Source organism: Oncorhynchus clarkii, chromosome 1, assembly GCF_045791955.1.
Source record: "Oncorhynchus clarkii lewisi isolate Uvic-CL-2024 chromosome 1, UVic_Ocla_1.0, whole genome shotgun sequence".
Lineage (NCBI taxonomy): Eukaryota > Metazoa > Chordata > Actinopteri > Salmoniformes > Salmonidae > Oncorhynchus > Oncorhynchus clarkii.
In genome coordinates, this window is record NC_092147.1 from 17,367,111 (window position 1) to 17,391,460 (window position 24,350).

General features: G+C 41.3%; 1 protein-coding gene across 2 annotated transcripts in view; it reads right to left on the reverse strand.

Annotated features, from left to right (window-relative positions):
• Nucleotides 1-23,196, reverse strand: part of LOC139375793 (ankyrin repeat domain-containing protein 13C) — a 56,108-nt gene extending 32,912 nt beyond the window's left edge. Inside the window, exons 1-3 of one of the 2 annotated variants that reach the window (XM_071117788.1) lie at nt 23,082-23,196; nt 19,260-19,301; nt 850-954 (exon numbers count right to left, since the gene is read on the reverse strand). In XM_071117788.1, the coding sequence (XP_070973889.1) occupies nt 850-954; nt 19,260-19,275 (121 nt within the window). In that variant the 5' untranslated portion in view covers nt 19,276-19,301; nt 23,082-23,196. Of the gene's footprint in view, nt 1-849; nt 955-19,259; nt 19,302-21,137; nt 21,875-23,081 lie in introns of those variants that run through there. The other variant, XM_071117703.1, reaches the window with a different exon arrangement.
• Between the last annotated feature and the right edge of the window lie 1,154 nt (nt 23,197-24,350).

Genomic DNA, 24,350 nt, shown 5'->3' on the forward strand with positions numbered 1-24,350 from the left:
TTTAATGCTAGCTAGCTACTTACCTTGGCTTACTGCATTCGCGTAACAGGCAGTCTCCTTGTGGAGTGCAACGAGAGAGAGGCAGGTCGTTATTGCGTTGGACTAGTTAACTGTAAGGTTGCAAGATTGGATCCCCCGAGCTGACAAGGTGAAAATCTGTCGTTCTGCCCCGGTCAACCTCTAGTCCTAACCGACTTGCCAAACTATAGTTTGTTAACAAGAAATTTGTGGAGTGGTTGAAAAATGAGTTTTAATGACTCCAACATAAGTGAATGTAAACTTCCGACTTCAACTGTAGCTCTACAAGCTTAGGGGCTTGACATAACACTACCAGGCCATGCTTGTGAGAGGCGTGCCTATACCCAGCCTATGAGAGATGCATTTCCTAATAAATTATCTTTCATCTGAACACATAAGCCTGAGGCCCTTGAGGAATTTCTCCCCTGATGGACAAAAGGGGCAGCTTGGTGCCAACTCAGAGCCATGTGGAGGAATGCACAGGATCATCTGCCAATTTCATAGCAAGTTTCCCCCCTAGTTGTTGTTCTCTCCCACGCAGGTGGGGCATTCAAGCAAACAAGCATGACTTCTGACACCAAAATGCTTCACACTGGGGCACAACGGCAGGCAATGCCATCTAGGATTTGATACCAGCAACCCACCGGTTGCCAGCTCACTTCAACAGATTTTTCCAGTCAGAACCAGGGTTTGAACTGGCAACCCTTCGGTTGCTGGCTTGCCTCTCTAACTGCTAGGCTATCTGCCATCTATGATAGGGGGAACACTGGTCAGGATTTAGGGGCCACTGGGCACAGTAAAGCCAGTCTGAGTCGGGGCGCGGTTGCTTACTCATCTGTCGATCTCCGTAGCTGATAGCTTCTGCCAGGGGACTCCATCCCTGAGCGTTCTTCACCTTTACTGGTGCATTGTGGGCCAGCAGCAGATGGGCACACTCTGTGGGAAAAATAAACAAAAGGCAACAGTAATTGACTTACAGGTCATTACAGAGACAAGGCTAGTGGGAGAGAGCATTGCCTTCTTAGTTCATTGACAATTTGATGATGGTTAATCTGATTTGCGCTGCTACATAGCCCAGTGTGGGCTGACTAGAGCAGTGTTTACCCAACTCAGGGTAAGCCATCATTGTAAAATAAGAATTTGTTCTTAACTGACTTGCCTAGTTAAATAAATAAAAAATGTAAGTACCCCCAACAGCACACACTTTTGTTGTAGCCCCAGAATAGCACACCTAATTCAACTTGTCAACTAATCGACAAGCCCTCAATGAGGTGAATCTTTTTTTTTGTATAGGGCTACAACAAAAATATGTACTGTTGTGGGTACTTGAGGACCGGAGTTGGGAGACACTGTACTGGAGACATGGGTCAAGCATTGCAAAGAAACCAAATTAATAACCTCCAAAAACTTTAACAAGCGGGTTCTGAGTAAGCATTTCTTCATAGTCTAAAGTCAACAGTACACTATTTTTCCCACCAAACGCTTCCCATCAGCCCTTCGTTGTCATGACAAGTATTTCATTCAAACTCCACTGAGCTTCCCTATCAAAAAGACAAAAGAGGCACCGGAAGCTAATATTAATTCCAACCTGACACCATGCCCATTTTGGAACAAGCTCTAAATTAGAATTTTAACTTCTCTTCTCCAGGGAACGGTTCCAAAAATGGAAGTCTGCAATAAATGAATTGACATGGTAGAATGGCTTCACTTCAAATATAATTCACTTCAAATAATTATTGAAAAATATAACATTTTGGTCACATACACACCTCCGAAAAGGCCTCATAGGATTGTCTCTGAAATATTAGCCGTCCCAATCCAACTATTTCATTATGATTTTATAAAGGGTTTATTATACTCTCATACATTCCACTGTTAGGCTATCTATTTTCAGTGTAGCCTGCAAGTTATTTTGACTAATACAGGAGCCAAATGCTTTGTAGCTGTAGAGGACAATTAATGTTAAACTTGAACATAGATGAGAGTAATGTGAGTAAGAATGGGATGAAAATAACTGTGCTGTTAAACCACATGACCTCATGCATTCATATGGACTTACAACTTTATTAGCTTATAGCTTATATACAACTATAGGATCCCTTCTGATGAGCCACACACACACACATTTGGCTCTGCAATGCCAAACAACTATGAAGGCTGTAGGAAATTCAATTGTTTTTAGCTCTGGCTTGACCACAACATATCCTAAGCCAGGAAATAAACAGACATCAATTAATTTGTATTCTGATGGGACAATACAACAGCCCAAACACCCAGGTGTTGCCTATATGTCAACAACAAGCAGCACCGCAGTGAGTGAAATACAGAGCTTCTATACTTCCTGGGATGGGCACTTTGTCAGCAACAGAGCCAAAATGGGGCCTGCTGTTTCGACTGTTAATATAACAGTGACATCTCTTGAAATTGTGGCCTCCATGCAATTCTGTTTCAGCTTTGGCTAATGCCATTCATAAATTGTATTGATAGATAGAGATTCACATACAAAAGATAATTGGAATATGTAAAAATTCCACTGAATGGAAAATATATAGTCCAGCCATTTCATGGGCAGGAACTGGGACTATCATCACTCCTTTTTGGCAAACTGTTACAATGGATGACTCTAAATCATTGAGTGTAGAACAAGTGTCTTTCTTTATCCCGGGAACATGGGTCTACCAGAAAACCCTATTACCCAACTGAATGAACCTAAGTAGTATACTCTCTCATTCGAGTCCAAACTTGTTGTTCTGCCTTGTTACTCAGCCAAATGTCACAGTGAATGCACAAGATATATCTCCCTCAGTCATAGAGAATGGAAAGTTCTCCTCCTGATGCAAGGGCAGACTGGCCAACTGGCATTTCGGGCAAATGCTATAGTGATGACTCCTGAATGTAGTCTAGAAGAGGCCATCTTATTGCCTAAGGAAAATTGAAATGATACATTCAAAGTAGTTCCACAAATGGGAGGTATTAGGTACAGAGGATAGTTGGGAGCTCAGCTTCCAGCGTCAGGGAGTTGAAAAGGTTTGGAATGGGCCCTCAAATCCTTAAGAAGTTCTACAGCTGCACCATTAAGAGCATCTTGACTGGCTGCATCACCGCTTGGTATGGCAACAGCACCGTCCTGGATCGCATGGCGCTACAGAGGGTGGTGAGGACAGCCCAGTACATCAATGGAGCTGAGCTCCCTGCCATCCAGGACCTCTATATCAGGCGGTGTGAAAGGAAGGCCAGGAAAATCATTAAAGACAGCCACCGAAGCCATAGATTGTTTTCTCTGCTTCCGCATGGCTAGCGGTACCAGTCTATCAAGTCTGACACCATCAGGCTCCTGAACAGCTTCTATCCCTAAGCCATAAGCCATAACCAATAGCAAACAAAATATCTACACGGACTGAGTTGACCCTAGTATTTTATTTATTTTTTGCACTCTATGCACATTCACAGGATTCTACACACATGCACTCCAACACACACACACACACACACACACACACTATCACACTGCTGTAAATCTGTTTATTACATATCCTGATGCCTTTTTGCAAATGAATATCCCAAACAAAACGGAAATATTGACATAAGTATTCAGACCCTTTAGTCACGACTTTGTTGAAGCACCTTTGGCAGCGATTACAGCTTCAAGTCTTCTTGGGTGTGACCATACAAGCTTGGCACACCTGTATTTTGGGAGTCTCCCATTCTTCTCTGCAGATCCTCTCAAGCTCTGTCAGATTGGATGGGGAGCATCGCTGCAACAGCTTTTTTCAGTCTCTCCAGAGATATTCGATCGGGTTCAATTCCGGGATCTGGCTGGGCCACTCAAGGACATTCAGAGACTTGTCCTGAGGTTACTCCTGCGTTGTGTTGGCTGTGTGCTTAGGGTTGTTGTCCTGTTGGAGAGTGAACCTTTGCCCCAGTCTAAGGGTCCTAATCGCTATGGAGCAGGTTTTCATCAAGGATCACGCTGTACTTTGCTCATTTCATCATTCCCTTGATCCTGACGAGTCTCCAAGTCCCTACCGCTGAAAAACATCCTCACAGCACGACGCTGCCACCATCATGCTTCACTGTAGAGATGGTGCTTGGTTTCCTCCAGAACTGTCACAAGGCATACAGGCCAAAGAGTTCAATCTTGGTTTCATCAAAACAGATCATCTTATTATTCATGGTCTGAGAGTCCTTTAGGTACATTTTACTGAGGAGTGGCTTCTGTCTGGTCACTTTACCATAAAGACCTGATTGGTGGAGTGCTGCAGATATGGTTGTCCTTCTGGAAGGTTCTCCCATCTCCACAGAGGAACTCCGGAGCTCTGTCAGAGTGGCCATCAGGTTCTTGGTCACCTCCCTGACCAAGGCCCTTCTTCACCGATTGCTCAGTTTGGCCAGGCGGCCAGCTCTAGGAAGAGTCTTGGTGGTTCCAAATGTCTTCCATTTAAGAATGATGGAGGCCACCGTGTTCTTGGGGGATCTTCAATGCTGCAGACATTTTTTTTGGGGTACACTTCCCCAGATTTGTGCCTCGACACAATCCTGTATCGGAACTCTACGGACAAATCCTTCTACCTCATGGCTTGGTTTTTACTCTGACAATCACTGTCAACTGTGGGACCTAATATAGACAGGAGTGTGCTTTCCAAATCATGGTCCAATCGATTGAATTTACCACCGGTGGACTCCAATCAAGTTGTAGAAACATCTCAAGGATGATCAATGGATACAGGATGCAACTGAGCTTAATTTTGAGTCAAATAGCAAAGGGTCAATACTTACAGTACCAGTCAAAAGTTTGGACACACCTACAAATTACAGGGTTTTAATTCATTTTTACTATTTTCTACATTGTAGAAAAATACTGAAGACATCAACACTATGAAATAACACATATGGAATCATGTAGTAACCAAAAACAGTGTTAAACAAGTAAAAATATATTTGATATGTGAATCTTCAAAGTAGCCACCCTTTGCCTTGATGACAGCTTTATTTAATCCATTTTAAAATGGGCTCCTGAGTGGTGCCGTGGGAATCTCAGTGCTTTAAGCGTCACTATAGACACACTGGTTCGAATCCAGGCTATATCACAACCGGCAGTGTTGGGAGCCCAATAGGGCGGCACACATTTGGTCCAGCGTCGTCATGGTTTGGCCGGTGTAGGCCATCATTGTAAATAAGAACTGGTTCTTGACTGACTTGCTTAGTTAAATAAAGGTTAAATAAAAATTCACGTTTAAAAATAAGGCTGTAACGTAACAAAATGTGGAAAAGGTGAAGGGGTCTGAATACACTGTGTATATAAACTCAGCAAAAAAAGAAATGCCCTCTCACTGTCAACTGCATTTATTTTCAGCAAACTTAACATGTGTAAATATTTGTATGAACATAACAAGATTCAACAACTGAGACAAACTGAACAAGTTCCACAGACATGTGACAAACAGAAACAGAATAATGTGTCCCTGAACAAAGGGGGGGGGGTCAAAATCAAAAGTAACAGTCAGTATCTGGTGTGGCCACCAGCTGCATTAAGTACTGCAGTGCATCTCCTCCTCATGGACTGCACCAGATTTGCCAGTTCTTGCTGTAAGATGTAACCCCACTCTTCCACCAAGGCACCTGCAAGTTCCCGGACATTTCTGGCGGGAATGGCCCTAGCCCTCACCCTCCGATCCAACAGGTCCCAGATGTTCTCAATTGGATTGAGATCCAGGCTCTTCGCTGGCCATGGCAGAACACTGACATTCCTGTCTTGCAGGAAATCAGCCATACTGCCCGTTCTGTGAGTGGTGGCATTGTCATGCCGGAGGGTCATGTCAGGATGAGCCTGCAGGAAGGGTACCACATGAGGGAGGAGGATGTCTTCCCTGTAACACACAGTGTTGAGATTGCCTGCAATGACAACAGGCTCAGTCCGATGATGCTGTGACACACCGCCCCAGACCATGACCCTCCACCTCAAAAATCGATCCCGCTCCAGAATACAGGCCTCGATGTAACGTTCATTCCTTCGACGATAAACGTGAATCCGACCATCACCCCCGGTGAGACAAAAGTGTGACTCATCAGTACTTTTTGCCAGTCCTGTCTGGTCCAGTGACGGTGGGTTTGTGCCCAAAGGCGACATTGTTGCAGGTGATGGCTGGTGAGGACCTACCATACAACAGGCCTACAAGCCCTCAGTCCAGCCTCTCTCAGCCTATTGCGGACAGTCTGACCACTGATGGGGGGATTGTGTGTTCCTGGTGTAACTCGGGCAGTTGTTGTTGCCATCCTGTACCTGTCCCGCAGGTGTGATGTTCGGATGTACCGATCCTGTGCAGGTGTTGTTACATGTGGTCTGCCACTGCGAGGACGATCAGTTGTCCGTCCTGTCTCCCTGTAGAGCTGTCTTAGGCGACTCACAGTACGGACATTGCAATTTATTGCCCTGGCCACATCGCAACATGCCTAAGGCATGTTCACGCAGATGAGCAGGGACCCTGAGCATTTTTCTTTTGGTGTTTTTCAGAGTCAGTAGAAAGGCCTCTTTAGTGTCCTAAGTTCTAATAACTGTGACCTAAATTGCCTACCGTCTGTAAGCTGTTAGTGTCTTAACGACCGTTCCACAGGTGCATGTTCATTAATTGTTTATGGTTCATTGAACAAGCATGGGAAACAGTGTTAAAACCCTTTACAATGAAGATCTGTGAAGTCATTTGGATTTTTACGAATGATCTATGAAAGACAGGGTCCTGAAAAAGGGTTCTCTTTTTTTGCTGAGATATATATATATATATATATATATATATATATATATATATATATAAAAGACACACATACACACACCTCTATCACTCCAGAATCCCTGCACATTGTAAATATGGAGTGGAACTGATCCTGTATATAGCTTCTTATTTTCTCATGTTCTTATTTCTATTTCTCGTTTGTTTTTGTTCTACCATATATCATTTTTTGTGCAACATTGATATTGATTCTGGATTGTTGTGTTTGGAGCTTGTAAGAAAGGCATTTCACTGTACTTGTGCACATGACATTAACTTTACTTGAAAAAATACTTAGAGAGAATACGAGTAGAAGTTCTCTATTTCTACCTCAAACAAGTGAAAAAAGAGAAGTAAAACATGTTTTAACGAGGGGAACATATTGTTTTTTTTCACCATTTTTAACCTAACTAAGGCAAGACAGTTCAGAACAAATACTTATTTTACTATTTTAGATCTAATGAAGAATAATAAAGTTTCCTATTTTATAAAATATAAAGTAAAATATAAAGTTGTGCTCCGATGATGGGGTGATGTTGAGTCACAAAAAGTCTTGCGTCCATCTCCAAACTGAAAAGCAAAAAGCTAACACGTGTCAGTGAGTGTTGCATCAGCATGATCCATTCTTATCCTCTTTGTCCAGGGCCAAGCCAGCTGATGAGGGAGTTTAATGTGTAGAGGAAACTGAGTTTGCCTGCCCGGCCGCTGTGGTCTTGGCAGCTAAGTGCATGACTAGCATCCTACTGGATGACGTAAGACGGACAGCCCTATTCCCTGATTGTGTAGTGAAAATTCTTTACATAAGCCTGAGCAAGCAAGCAGACAGGCTAGATTAGGCAGAGAACTGCAGGGCATGTCTGTCAGGCAAGGCCCTAGGAGCAGGGTTTGGCAAATAAGGGAAGAGTTCTATAGTAGGGTAGGCTAATCCTACACTCTTAGAAAAAAAAAAGTGCAATCTAGAACCCAAAATGGTTCTTCGGCTGTCTCTAAAGAAGTTATGAAGAACCCTTTCCACAGACAGTTCTACGTTGTACTGAAAAAGGGTTCTACCTGGAACCAAAAAGGGTTCTCCTATGAGAACAGCTAAAGAACCGTTTCGGAACACTTTTTCTAAGTGTACTGAGTGGACCACGGCTGTACAACCTCATCGGTAAGACCAGAAGATATCTGCAGATAAGTTCTCTTATCGCGACCTCTACACTATTCAATCGTGAAAATAATTTGGTTTGACATGAATCTACTCGACAGATATTTGGGGTATGAGAATATAGGGTTTTGCTCAGCCTGAAGAAATGAGACAACTTCTAAATAAAAACAGGCCGAAGGCAGAAATGTTAGCACAAACTACAGTGCAGCGTTAGCTTCTTTGCAAGCGTAGTGAGTAGGGTTGCACATTTTGGAGAATAATCAGAGGTGGAAACTTTCCGTGGGAATATGGGAATTAATGGAAATGTGAAAAATATGAATTTTAAATAATAATACCATTTAAATGTTTTTGTTTTTTGCATTGTATATATTTGAAGGAAAAATGAAACCGCACACTGCTCTTGATAGCTTATTAAAGATCAGTGATACGATCTTTAATAAGCTTACGTATCGGCCTCACAGCCTTCGTCAGAGCTTTTGTTCCACGCATCGAAAAGGGGTTGGAGGTGAAGGAAAAACAAATAAGTGCTACCAAATATAACAATATGCATTTCATAAATATTCAAATAAAGTGTGTAAATAAGACGTATTAAACACGTCTGTAAAACCACAATGAGGACAGCAAGTTTTCATTAATTATTGGGTACATCGTACAAAAAACAGAGTAATCTTAAATAGGGACATAATTCATGTTCAAATTCACAACATAACATACATAGGCATTTCATCATTAAGTCTTTTAGGAAATAATGTCTGGAGGGTGAAAATCCCAAAACATTATATTTTACTCAGTGTTATTGATATCACCTCCCCTGTCTGATATCTTAACTTTCTCTATGCCACAAAATCTAAAAAAGGTAGAAATGTCCTGCTTTAGGTCATTAAAATGTACTGCGACTGGATAATCCCTGTCGTTTCTCCTGATTGAACTTTTATGTTCACTAATTCTCTGTTTGAGAGGGTGATAGGTTTTACCGACATAGCACAGCCCACATGGACATTTAATAATGTAAATAACATGGTGGAACACGTAATAATGTCATTTATTTGTAACCATTTTCTTTTATGTGGGTGGCAGAAATATTCCCACTTCATCATATTGTTGCACTGTGCGCATCCTCTGCATGTATAGCTACCATTTGGAAGAGGGCGTAAAAGAGCCTGGCTGATTGTCTTTTGTGGCTGGCAGTTGGCATGAACCAATTTATCGCGTAAATTGCGACCTCTCCTATACACAATAGGTGGTGGATTTTTTAATTCAGCCGGCAAAGCTGGGTCCGATGGTCAAATATGCCAGAGTTCCTTGACCGCATCTCCCACTTTTCGCGAGTTGAAAGTATATGTGGTTGTGAACATTACGGATTGTTCTTTTGCAGGTCTTTTTGTAGCAGTTCATCTTGTTTTTCCCCAATGCCAAATTAAGAGCTTCCTCCACACATTGTGGCGAATAGCCTCTTAGAAACCTAATGCTCATCTCCGCTGCTGTTTCTAGGTAATCTTCTGTAATCGCCATACACAGCGCAGTCTGAAAAACTGGAATCTTGGATGTCCTCTTTTTAATGTCTCAGGGTGGAAGCTGTCTCCCTGTAATAGAGTATTTCTGTCCGTTAAACAGGGTTCCATTTAATTTCTCAATCCACATATCGAGGTAATGAACACGTTGAGTGTCACATTCAATAGTGAATTTGAGATTAGGGACAATGTCATTAAGTAAAATCTGACAGCTCTTTTTCCAGTCCTTCCCATATGCAATTTTTTTTGTCAATATATCGATACCACTTCATGACTTTATTCAAAAATGGATTTTCGTTTTCATTATTAACAAAACGTTCTTCAAAAAGACCCACATAAAGGTTAGCATAGCTCGGAGCGAATGTGAAGACAATCAATGTTCCATTCGTTTGTAGGTAGTATTCATCATCAAACCTAAAATAGTTATAAGTCAAAACAAATTCAGCCAGCATTAGAATAAAGGTTGTTGGTGGATATTCGTTAGTACCTCTGTCTCCCAAATAGTGAGCTAGGGCTGCCAGCCCTCCCACATGGGGAATGCTGGTATATAGATTCTCAATATCTAATGTGACCAAAATACAGTCTTCTGTTAAACCCGTTATTGGTGAGATCTTGTTTATGAAGTCTAGTCTTTTACATATGATGGCAATGATTGCACATGAGTTTTAATAAAATAGTCTACAAAGTTCGACAACGGCTCTAGCATTGAGCCTATTCCTGCAACCACTTGGCTGCCTGGATAATTGCCTTGTATTTTAGGTTTGTGTAATTTCGGTAAAATGTACAGGCATGGACGTATGGCACATTTGCAGCAAAGATATTTCTATTCAGGTTTTGATATAAGGTGGTTTAATAGGGCTCCAGATTAGAGCATATTTACATTTGGAACACCTGTGTGGGATCAACACTCAGTTATCTATAGACACGTTCATTGCTGAGTTGTCTCTGAATTTCTTCTTTATATTTTTCATAGTCTAAAACAACCACAGCACCCCCCTTATCTACAGGTTTAATAACCAAGGATGAATCTTTCATTGTATATATTTACCATATCATATGGAGACAGAAACAAACCGTTTACCTTATCATAAGTAAACATAATTGCAAATGATTAAATCTTTCCAATAGAAAAGAAAATCATAAAAATGTAATTACGAATTGAACTTTAATTAAATGAGTTGACTCTTCACATGGGATGATTTCACTGAACAACAAAAGGGAATATTGAATGATCCCCAATGATCCATCACATCTCCCAAAAACGTTTTCAACATACATTTTTAAAATGATAGTCTAGAAACTAAAGCTTTGGTTGTCTTTCTCTCAGGCTTCCATGTCTTCTCCCCGGACCTCCTCAATGTCCACTAGAGGTCGACCGACTAATCGGAATGGCCGATTAATTAGGGCCGATTTCAAGTTCATAACAATCAGAAATCGGTATTTTTGGGCACGTTTTTTATTTTGATATACCTTTATTTAACTAGGCAAGTCAGTTAAGAACACATTCTTATTTTCAATGACGGCCTAAGAATGGTGGGTTAACTGCCTTGTTCAGGGGCAGAACGACAGATTTTCATCTTGTCAGCTCGGGGGATCCAATCTTGCAAACTTACAGTTAACTAGTCCAACGCTCTAACCACCTGATTACATTAATGCAGTAGAAGCCAAGGTAAGTTGCTAGCTAGCATTAAACTTATCTTATAAAAAAACAAATCAATCAATCATAATTACTAGTTATAACTACACATGATTGATTATATTACTAGTTTATCTAGCGTGTCCTGCGTTGCATATAATCAATGCAACGCTGTGGGATGATTTACCAAAAGCGCATTTGCGAAAAAAGCACAATCGTTGGACGACTGTACCTAACCATAAACACCAATGCCTTTCTTAAAATCAATACACAGAAGTATATATTTTTAAACATGCATATTTAGCTAAAAGAAATCCAGGTTAGCAGGCAATATTAACCAGGTGAAATTGTGTCACTTCTCAGGGTATATCAGGGTATATGCAATCGTTTGGGCAGCCTGGCTCATTGCGAACTAATTTGCCAGAATTTTACCTAATTTGCCAGAATTTTACGTAATTATGACATAACATTGAAGGTTGTGTAATGTAACAGGAATATTTAGACTTAGGGATGCCACCCGTTAGATAAAATACCGAACTGTTCCGTATTTCACTGAAATAACAAACGTTTTGTTTTCAAAATGATAGTTTCCGGATTCGACCATATTAATGACCAAAGGCTCGTATTTCTGTGTGTTGTGTTATAATTAAGTCTATGATTTGATAGAGCAGTCTGACTGAGAGGTGGTAGGCAGCAGCAGGCTCGTAAGCATTCATTCAAACAGCACTTTAGTGCGTTTTGCCAGCAGCTCTTCGCAAGCACAGCACTGTTTATGACTTCAAGCCTATCAGCCTAATGGCTGGTGTAACTGATGAGAAATGGCTGGCTAGTTAGCGGGGTGCACGCTAATAGCGTTTCAAACGTCACTCGCTCTGAGACTTGGAGTGGTTGTTCTAACCTTCCCCTTGCTCTGAAAGGGCCGCAGCTTTTGTGGAGAGATGGGTAACGCTGCTTTGAGTGTGGCTGTTGTCGATGTGTTCCTGGTTCGAGCCCAGGTAGGGGCGAGGAGAGGGACGGCAGCTATACTGTTACTCTGGCAATACTATAGTGCCTATATGAACATCCAATAGTCAAAGGTATATGAAATACAAATGGTATAGAGAGAAATAGTCCTATAAATACTATATTAACTACAACCTAAAACCTCTACCTTGGAATATTAAAGTCTCATGTTAAAAGGAACCACCAACTTTCATATGTTCTCATGTTCTGAGCAAGGAACTCAAACATGAGCTTTTTTACATGGCACATATTGCACTTTAACTTCTCCAACACTTAGTTATTGCATTATTTAAACCAAATTGAACATGTTTCATTATTTATTTGAGGCTAAATTGATTTTTTATTGATGTATTATATTAAGTTAAAATAAGTGTTCATTCAGTATGGTTGTAATTGTCACTATTACAAATACAAATAAAAGAAATCGGCCGATTAATCGGTATCGGCTTTTTTTGGTCCTCCAATAATCGGTATCGGCGTTGAAAAATCATAAATCGGTCAACCTCTAATGTCCACCTCTTGAACATCAGACTCTGACGCCTCATCTTCACCGTCACTTTCCAACCTGGTTGAAGACGGCTTGTTATCAGGCTCAAAAAGCCTTAAATTTGCCTGGATGGCCACCAATTTTTCATCTCTTTTATTGGTCAGCCTGTTGCGTGCTTTGGTGTGTGTGTTCCCAAACATGGACCAGTTGCGCCCTGAGGCGGCTGATGTTGGCGGGATTTGGAGGATGATGGAGGCAACAGGGAAAGAGCTTCAGATCCACAAAGTCCCCTCCAGCAGGTGGCTGATGAGATATGTTGGCACGACAAACATATTGCATCTCCATTCCAAAGCCTTTGCTTGGAAGTGTACTTCCCCAGACTGCCAAGAACCTTATCCTCATCCAGGCCAAGGTGGCGAGACACGGTAGTGATGACACCATAGGCCTTGTTGATCTCTGCACTAGACAGGATAGGGAGGTCCAACATGTACGCTACAACGTATATGAGCTTCAGGCAGAAGTCTTCACGCTTTTTGATGTATTTCAGAACTGCAGTTTCTTCTGCTTGGAGCAACAGTGAAGTGGGCAGGGCAGTATGGATTTATTCTCTTACATATGCAAGCACAGTCTGCACATCAGACCGGATGGCATGGTCTCCCTTAATACGTGCAATGGCTACTGCTATAGGTTTCAGGAGTTTCAGGCTGCTTACCACTCTCTCTCAAAATACATAATCCAGGAGGATCCTCTTGATGGGGCTGTCCATGTCGGCAGACTGTGATATGGCCATTTCTTGGAGAGACTCCTTCCCCTCCAGGAGACTGTCAAACACTATGACAATACCACCCCAACGGGTGTTGCTGGGCAGCTTCAATGTGGTGCTCTTATTCTTCTCACTTTGCTTGGTGAGGTAGATTGCTGCTATAACTTGATGAAGCTTCACATACCTAACCATTTCCTTGGCTCTCTTGTAGAGTGTATCCATTGTTTTCAGTGCCATGATGTCCTTGAGGAGCAGATTCAATGCATGAGCAGCACAGCCAATGGGTGTGCTGTGAGGGTAGGACTCCTCCACTTTATACCAAGCAGCCTTCATGTTCGCAGCATTGTTTGTCACCAGTGCAAGTACCTTCTGTGGTCCAAGGTCATTGATGACTGCCTTCAGCTCATCTGCAATGTAGAGACCGGTGTGTCTGTTGTCCCTTGTGTCTGTGCTCTTGTAGAATACTGGTTGAGGGGTGGAGATGATGTAGTTAATTATTCCTTGCCCATGAACATTCAACCACCCATCAGAGATGATAGTAATACAGTCTGCTTTCTCTATGATTTGCTTGACCTTCACTTGAACTCTGCATCTAGAAAATTAGTAGATAAAGCATGTCTGATTGGAGGGGTGTATGCTGGGCGAAGAACATTCAGACATCTCTTCCAATACACATTGCCTGTGAGCATCAGAGATGAACCAGTTGCATACACAGATCGGGAAAGACATTCATCAGCATTTCTCTGACTACGTTCCTACATTGTGTCAAAAAAACGTTGATTCCAGGAGGACCATGAGCTGTTGTTATCGATAAGGTGTCCGTTTCATAATATTCACCTCGAATAGAAGTTGAGGGACTTTTGTCCGAGGTTGCTTGTTGTGAACGCTGAGGGAACTTTATGCACTTGACCAGATGATTCTGCATCTTTGTTGCATTCTTCACATATGATTTGGCACAGTATTTGCAAACGTACACAGCTTTTCCATCTACATTAGCTGCAGTGAAATGTCACCACACATCAGATAGTGCCCGTGGCATTTTCTTTAAAGATTAGGGAAAAAATTTGTATAAAAAAAAATACAACTCCATGTACAGATAAATAGTTAAGCAGTTAGATTAAACAACTCATTTGTAAGATACATGTTTTAAAATGAAACATGTATGTCAACATGTGAATTAACACTCAGTTAGCAGGCTCAAACAAGCTAAAAACCCACATGGTAGCAAAAACTAACTGGCAGAAATGGTTAACAAGTTAGAAATGATTTAAACACACTTTGCTGTAGGCTACTATTTACTAGTGAACAAAAAAGCATGTATGACGTAAAAATATATTCACCCCACCCAGTATTGTAATCAAAAATTACCAGAAAGGATGTAGTCCTTGGCTCAGACAGTGTAGTAGTGTGGGCTCAATAGCATCCCATTAGTGTGCAAGATCTTGAGAATCAGCTGTACATGTGATGAAAGAGTGCACTGTGCATGCAGAGGGTTGCAATTCCATTGAATTGGGGACAGTTTAACCAAAATATGCCACATGACCTAGAACTGCCCTGTGTATCCCATGAAAAAAGGTTCACTGCTATAAGCTAACTTCTTTAATGAATTTAAGCAAAATTCCCCAAATTTCGGAGTTTAACTTCCCATGGATTTACCGGAAAGTTTCCGACCCTTTGCAACCCCAGTAGTGATGGAGTTTGTTTCTTTCCAAGTGCAGTGTGTGAGGGAGTTTCTTTCCAAGCGCAGTGTGTGAGGGAGTTTCTTTCCAAACGCAGTGTGAGGGAGTTTCTTTCCAAACGCAGTGTGAGGGAGTTTCTTTCCAAACGCAGTGTGAGGGAGTTTCTTTCCAAACGCAGTGTGAGGGATTTTCTTTCCAAACGCAGTGTGAGGGAGTTTCTTTCCAAGCGCAGCGTGAGGGAGTTTCTTTCCAAACACAGTGTGAGGGAGTTTCTTTCCAAACGCAGTGTGAGGGATTTTCTTTCCAAGCGCAGCGTGAGGGATTTTCTTTCCAAGCGCAGCGTGAGGGAGTTTCTTTCCAAGCGCACCGTGAGGGATTTTCTTTCCAAACGCAGTGTGAGGGATTTTCTTTCCAAACGCAGTGTGAGGGAGTTTCTTTCCAAGTGCAGTGTGAGGGTGTTTCTTTCCAAGCGCAGTGTGAGGGAGTTTCTTTCCAAGCGCAGTGTGAGGGAGTTTCTGTCCATTATCTGTCCATTGATTGAACTTCAACACACCATGAACATTTCACTTCTAATACATATCATACCAAAATACTGCCTCAAAACATTATTGATAGCCAATTAGCAACAGATTACCTCTACAGTCCGAATCCATCAAATATACAGACAGCAGCTGTGAAACTATTGATAAAAGAAAGTCTCCATCAACAATCTGGTCAGCTCAGCAGAGTGCGTGCGTACAGAGGCAGTGGGGCTCTGCCCAAAACACACCAGTGACAGGAGGACGGAGAGGACGGGGCCGGAAGAGTTGTACTAATCTGATTGCCGCACGCTTCAGTACGTGCGTTGGCTGCAGATGGGGCACTTGTCAGAACCACCCAGGGCTGTAAATGTCAGCCCATTTCAGACTAGAGCCAGGCACATCCCCAAATGGCTTGCTCATTCACTCCCCTGTCTTTCTTTCTTTCTTTCTCTCCATCATCTCTTACAGGAGTGAGGTTGCACCATTTATTGGTTGCACTTCTGAATAAATTAGCCTAAATAATATTTGGGCTTTCTCATCAGTCTTCTAAATACAGACTGAGCTTTACTGCTTCCTGATAGGGCCTTTCTCTGTTTTGTGAAAACGTTCCTTTTTAGTGTGCTTATGATATGATGCACTTGCGTGTCAGATTTCACTGGCTATGGACAGGCTCAACCTGGTACCTTGGTACCAAACACACAACTCGTTATCCTGGATCTCACAAATCCTTTTGAGGTGGCCTGTCATTGTGTCTCTCTGGGCAAGCAAAGCACAACTGGACAGGAGACACAACAGGACAGGGTGCCAAACAAACACCACCCCTAACAACTGACAGATATATACGCAGGTCAGTGATGTTCTGTTGCTGTATGCCAAATAGGGGAATCCTCAAACCCATCCAGTATTATGCCGCATTCAGGATTCAGCCCGTAGCTTTATGAGGTGTAGAGAGGGGAGAAAAAGGAACTGTAGATACTGATGTCTAAACAAACATCTGCAACAGTACAGACATGGGCTTGTATGACAGATCTGACTCTTCAGACATACTACACAATCTTCAGTATCAAACATGTATCCTAAAGTCCTTCCCACGGACTCTCACTAGTATTCATCATGATTCTACAGTGCAGGAAGAAGAGAGGTCACACTCCATGTATTAACCTCTAGTGACACCCCATCCCGTGAATGGGACCGTTGTCATCATCTGACACTAATTAGCATAACGCAACAGACAGAAATATTCCTAGAAAATATTCCTATTCATGAAAATCACAACTGAAATATATTGAGACACAGCTTAGCCTTTTGTTAATCACCCTGACATCTCAGATTCATCTTAAAATATGCTTTACATCCAAAGCTAGACAAGCATTTGTGTAAGTTTATCGATAGCCTAGCATAGCATTTTGTCCAGCTAGCAGCAGGTAACTTGGTCACGGAAATCAGAAAAGCAATCAAATTAAATAGTTTACCTTTGATGAGCTTCGGATGTTTTCACTCACGAGACTCCCAGTTAGATAGCAAATGTTCCTTTTTTTCAAAAATATTATTTTTGTAGGCGAAATAGCTCCCTTTGTTCTTCACGTTTGGCTGAGAAATCGCCTGGAAATTGCAGTCACGAAAACGGCGAAAAATATTCAAAATTAGCCCCATAATATCGACAGAAACATGGCAAACGTTGTTTATAATCAATCCTCAAGGTGTTTTTCAAATATCTATTCGATAATATATCAACCGGGACTGGTGGCTTCTTAGTAGGAGAGAGAGAAACAATGGCCGCATTTGTCCTTTACGCACAAAACACTATGAGAGACTTCAGCTGACCACTGACGCAATGTTGACGTTCAGGCTAATTTTTCTAAATAAAAGCCTGAAACTATGTATTGTGACACTAGCCACATTAGGGAAGCCATAGAAAAAGTAATCTGGTTGATAGCCCATTCACTGCTCAATAGGGACGCATAGGAACGAAGAGCCTTCTAAATAAGAGTCCCTTCCTGTTTGGATTTTTCTCAGGCTTTCTCCTGCAACATCAGTTCTGTTATAGTCACAGACAATATTTTTACAGTTTTGGAAACTTTAGAGTGTTTTCTATCTTAAGCTGTCAATTATATGCATATTCTAGCATCTTGTCCTGACAAAATATCCCATTTATTACGGGAATGTTTTTTTCTCCAAAAATGAAAATACTGCTCCCTAGTCACAATTAAGTATCGACATCCAGCTCCTTATCACAAACAGGCCATCCTTTACTGCAGTGATTCCCAACCAGGGGTACAAGGACCCCTAGGGGCCTATCCACAGGGGATACTTGAGAAGACTCATGAGACCATAGGCTTACTGGTAAAATGCACATGAGGGGGTACTTCAGGCGTACTCCGGGCAGAGCAAAGGTTGGGAACCACTGCTTTACTGTATGTTATAAAGACTAGCACACACACAAAGCAGTACAGTGTCTCCTTCCAAACAGAAATCCCAATAGGGAGGACCAGACCCACAATATGAGCTCATGTTGCTGCTATCGCGTGTCTAGCCAATACATCTCTAGAGGATAGGGCGGGGTCATAAGCTAGGGATAGGCTAACGCATTACTACAATCAATTCAACCACTACACTCTCAGTTGGGTAGCAAGCAAAATAGTGATAAACGGTACCTATATGTAGTGGAAATTAGATTTCCATGTAGTTTCAATTCAGTTGTGTTTACATCTGACAAACAAGCAGTGAACGGCACACAAGGAACATACGCCTGGATAGTTCACTGAAAGCCCCCTAAAAAATGCATAAATCTTTTAATAGCATGTACTGTAGTCTCCCAGTGAAATGAAATGTAGGCATCTAGTCACAAAAGGGGCATTGCATGAATATTTTACGCAGAAGCATGTTTCTAGTAAAGCCAATACAACTTAACACAGCACAAAAAGATCAACGTACTGAAGTGTTCTACAAAACCTTAATAGCAGTCGTGATCGCTCTACTTTGTCCTCAAACTACCCACACAGGCTATACATTATCCCACTGTGAAAATACATAAACAAAACTATGTAAATTCAGTAATATGCAACAACCAAAAACAGATGAGCTAGGATATGGTCTCTGCCTGGATAATTCTGGGATGAGATTAGCTAGCTTTGTACAATCTAACTTCGAACAAAATCCCTTTATCTTCCTTGATCCAGAGAGATGATCACTGACATTAATGATCTGCAAGGATGCATAGCAGTCATAGCAGATTAAATTTAGGAAAGAAAAATCTCTAGTCATTCGTACTGCTAATCACTGCCAAGTTCCATCTGTCAGGGTATGTGTGGGCAAACTGTCCAACATGTATCCATCTCAATCATAGATAAGGAGCAATGCATAGCCTCTTTTGTGCAGCCTTAGATTCAATAGAAATTATGCAATCTTCACTATTGTCGAGACCGTTCTAGCACAGAGTCCACTTTAGAGGTTTTAGTCTGAAGGAAAGTCCATTAAAAAGGGGTTGCCAGTGCAAACCTATTTTGGTCAGTTATAAATCCATAAGCTCCTGTTTAGAAATGCATGAGCATCCTGCCTTTTGTGGTTTGACTCGGGAGATCTGCGATTGGTGGCAAACATCTATAGCACTTTACCCTCCACAAAGGGATTCAGGACCAGACAAACACACACGTCAGAAACCTAGGCCTTCATGCCAGACAACAGACACTGACCATACACACACACCCTAATGGAACCTGTGCACTACTCACCTTTGTGACCCATCATGACAGCGAGGTGTAGGGGTGTGTTTCCTGAAGAGGACAAAGAAAATACAGTTTAGACCACAGGAGGTTGGTGGCACCTTAATTGGGGAGAACAGCCTTGTGGTAATGACTGGAGCGGAATCAGTGGAATAGTATCAAATAGATCAAACATGGTTTCCAGGTGTTCGATGCCATTCCATTTGCTCTGTTCCGGCCATTATTATGAGCCATTCTCCACCAGCTTAGACTGTGTGTTACAGATAGGCCTGCAAACAGACACTCGAAATATCCTATCAATTCCCATGCCCATTATTTACATAGCCTAACCAATATGTAATTGAACCTTGGAAAAACTGCTGTATTTGGTAAAGCAGTAATCCACTAAGGCTGCATTTACACAGCTAGACAAATTCTGATATTTTTTCCACTAATTAGTATTTTGATCAATCAGATCTGAAAAAGATCAGATTTGAAAAGATCTGATGTGACTGGTCAAAAGACCAATTATATTAAAGATCAGAATTGGGCTGCCTGTTTAAATGCAATCTTAATCATATAGAAGAAGGATAGTGTATGTATGTGTGTGTGTGGTCAGTCTCAGAGAATATAGTGTAGACAGGCACAAATTGCACCTGTTTTAAAAAAGTTAACCTTATAATATTATTACAATACTGTACACTTAAAGGTTCCCACATAGCCTACACCAAAGAAATAAACATGTAGACAGACAAAAGGTACCCTTCTGTAGTAAACTAATGAAGAAAAGCCACAAACACTGACAGCATGAGCAAAGGTCTGAATATGCACAAGTAGAATCCTACTGAGAAAGCTAAAAACCCATCCCCATAGCTTCTTACAGTAGACAGGGTGGCCACATGGCAGGCATCTACAGTATAACAGGCCTCACAGTAGCCCTGATGTGACAAACTTCATAGAGGGCCTAGGCCCAGCTGAGGTTCTCAGATGAGAAAGGGGAGTGTTCAAGACTGGCAGATACCTCAGTCTCAGTCTGCTTATTTTCAGACGCCACATAACTTCAGGTTGGTTTAGAGATTCTGCAATAATAATCTTATACACCTTTAATAAACAATGTGAAACAATACACTATGGGAGGTCAACATGGACCAGTCCACTTGAACTGGGATAGCCTTGCCATGCACAAGGGGATGTAGAACCAGCCCTATAGCAGCCTGCATCACATAAAATGTGCTGTAAGTAAACAGTGGAGACTGATAAAGTTCCTGGTCATGCTCAAATGGATATGGTCCAAAACATAATCAACAGACTCACCATACTGACACTACCACAGTAGGCCAAATTGAATATCAGCACTAGAGGAATTCCCATTTCCATAGCCTAAATAAAAACACTACACTAATTTAGCCTAGCTAGCATGTGATATCAGTCAAATTCAGATATTGCTGTTTGATTTGCATTAGGTGTGCCTGGGTCAGATTTCTGTTAGTCTTTGAACCAGCGTGAGATTGACAGCTTCCCTGAAGTATGGCCAATCTCATTAATGGATGCTTTTTTTTCGATAATTGTATTGTTTGTTGTTGTCCTCACCTATCCATTCCTTAAGAACAACTTCCAATAAGAACTACGAGCTGAGCTGGGTAGGCCTTGCCCTGCAGCGTTGGGCATTTGGAAAATGGTCATCCCAAGGTGTTGGCCTGAGGGAAATGGTAGAGCAATGTCAACCACCCCAAAAATAAATGGTGAAAACCAAGCTTGGAAGACACATAAGCTCGTTTACAAAGCGTGTTTAAATTTATAATTTAGTCAGCTGAAAATAAGATGAAACGATAAATGCCCACGGTACCGGTATTGCCAGGGTCAAATAGGCTAGTTTGGAACATAGATAGGGAGCCATACGATTCTTACCATGGAGATCTTTCTGAGCAATATTCTGAGTTCGAATGAGCGAGGATAAGCTTCGGACATCCCCTTTGAATACACATTCATGGACTGGAAAGCCTTCGCCGGTTCTGATTACAGGGTTTTTGTTGTTATCCTCGATAACGTCGGCGGTTGACAATGTGTTAGTGTTTGCATTTATCTGCGATTGCTGATTCTGATGTTGCTGCTGTGTCGATGGAGATTTAACCAACTTGTGATTAAAGATTTTACTTGCTTTGCCCTTATTTGTCTTAGTTGAAGTAAATGTCCCAGTTGCAGCCTCTTCGTCCGGTTCCAGTAAATCCTCTTCTTTGCTCGGTTTATGATCCTTGCGGAGGGAGCGGATCTTTTCTCCTGTCATTTTCTAAACAATTGACAGCGGAGGAGAGGGTGCCGTTGACGATGACCCTCTGTGCAAATATATGTATTTCGCTGGCAAAAATGCCAGTGGTAGTCTAGATCACCCAAAATCTGTAAATTGCACAACATGAAAATCCTATATTATTCAACGAATAAAAGGAAAGAAGAATGCAATTTAAAAAGGGTAACAAATACTCCGCAATAACTAAAACTATGTCCCCTTTTCTCATAACCGAAACTGTCCCTACATTAGCGGCTCCTACAGAGTGCATCATTTGACTAGTACGGAAGATTCATCTGCCATCTTCCGCCAGTAGTATCGCGAGAGTTTGCAAAGGTTACAGTATATGTAGTTGAGGAACGCTCAACTCTGCTCCACACCGTTCTCTATCGAGGCGTATCTCGGGCGGAGTTGAGTTTCGATAACTGGTCACGTGATTTGCTAACAACAACATTGAGTCACCATTAGTCAATACTTGTAAAAATATATATATATTCTAACAAATGCTATTCTAAAAAAAAATGTGTACATATGTTTGTCTTGTACAACCGCGGTCCTTCCATGGGGTGCTGAATTCATACTTTTAATAAATACTTTTATCGAATACAACCACCGACTTGTTCCTATTTTGTGTTGCTCAAATGGAAACGTAGTGGCCTTGGACATACTATGTAAAAAGATTCATTTTTACAATTATCGACTGATGGTGACTCAATGTTGTTGCAAGCATATCACGCGAATAGTTATCAAAAGTCAACTCCGCCTCCATTTAAGAAAACGGAGTTGATTGTTCCTCAGCTACATTACCAGGGGGTGTTAAGTTAATATACATGATTGGTTGTTACATTCTCTGGTGTTACATTAGGGGATATTACAACCCAATAACTACAATGTTACTTCTCATTAAATGGATTGGCTACTAATGTACACACCTACAATCAATTATGTTACAATTACTAATTAAATGGTAAAGGAAAGGGGGATACCTAGTCAGTGTTACAACTGAATGCATTCAACTGAAATGTGTCTTCTGCATTTAGCCCAACCACTCTAAATCAGAGAGGTGTGGAGGCTGCCATAATCGACATCCAAGTATTCGGTGCCCAGGGAACAGTGGGTTAACTGATTGGCTACTAGTATGCTCATTTAGGCTACAATAAGTTCTCAAGTTGTACTACAAGTCAAATTCTAGCATTATTTATAAAGTAAATAGTTACAACACTTGGATTGAGTCGATTGTCATATCTCATTGTGTCATCATAGCACAGATCAAGAGTTTATAGATTTGCTTACCCTTCATGGTCAGTCAATCAACTTTCCATTCTGATGCAGATATAAAATACACTGAGTGTACAAAACATTATGGTGTCGAAAGAAAGGTGTCAAAAGTGTTCCCCAGGGATGTGGGCCCATGTTGACTTCAATGCTTCCCACAGTTGTGTCAAATTGGCTGAATGTCCATTGGGTGGTGGACCGTTCTTTATACATATGGGAAACTGTTGAGAATGAAAAACCAAACAGCATTGCTGTGCGCCTGGCACCTACTACCATATACCATTAAAACTCACCTTAATATTTTGTCTTGCCCATTCACCCTCTGAATTAAACAAAGTCTTAACAAAACTCCCCCGGCTAGCCAGAATAGATTACGACTCCACACTTGTTTACAGCTGCACCGAGGTCAGACAGACTTCCTGTTTAGATTAAGAAACTACAGCGCCTGCAGGAGATATGGCTCAGAAAATGTACCTCAATCAGGCGTTGTACTCAGAATTGTCCCATTATGCCAACTGTTACACTGACAAGACTGAATAACTGCTAAATAACTAGCAGTATTTCAATCTTCTTGTGTAGTAGTTCGGTCTGAACAATAACATGCCTTGCAGTACGGTTTTGGAAACCTAAGGAACATATTTTTCTTATTAGCAAGAACAAGAATAACAATTTAAAAGGTTAAATTACTGCATGCCTTTATAGGGTTAGGGTTCCGACACGGCCATATCTCCATGTTACAGCACTTGTTTAAAGAAGACAAATGGAAGTCAGAGGTGACCCCCTGTGCTATTTAGCCATCTAGCGTGCTCAAACACATGTGGAAGCCTATCCTATCCCAGTGTAGCTGTAAGCAAGTGTAGGTTTAGAATCTATTCTGGCTATGCCCTGGTTAGAAGATACCTTCATGAAGAGAGCTAACGGTAGTTAGCGTCTATGAATGGGCTAATTAGAAAAGGTGATAGATACCTGCTTGGAAGACACCTAGAGATACAGATTTCAAATCTAAATATTGCTTATATTGGTTTTCTGTTGTGGATTTACCTTTGGATTCATTAGCTATTTTAATCCTTTTAACCAATTTCTTTGCCTTTTTGTTTGATTTTCAATCAATATCAATTAGAACCTGTCTATGCTTACTTGGATAGATTGCCTTCTTTACCATTCAACAACAAAATAACTGTGACAAACATTAAGGGCTACTTCAAAATGGAGATTGCCTCAATAGCGCTGCTCATGCTGTCACAGACGCTACAATGGCACAGATACTAGAAGGACTGTGGATTTACACATTTCGAAATGTTACTTTTTATAGTCAAACTGTCTTGACTAACACAGGGACTGAACAACATAGCACACTGTCTCCCCCTGTGTCACAGGAGTGGAAATAGTTAGTGTGATAGAGAAACGTTTATTTTTATCACAGCAACATCTCGACTCTCCCTCATAGCATCAATGGGAGTGTCATTGTTGTTATTTTCTTTGCAATATTTAGCTTTTTATGTACTAAGACAAACATACAAATGTGTTATAATAACTCTCCTGTTTCTGTTTCTCGTGTTTTA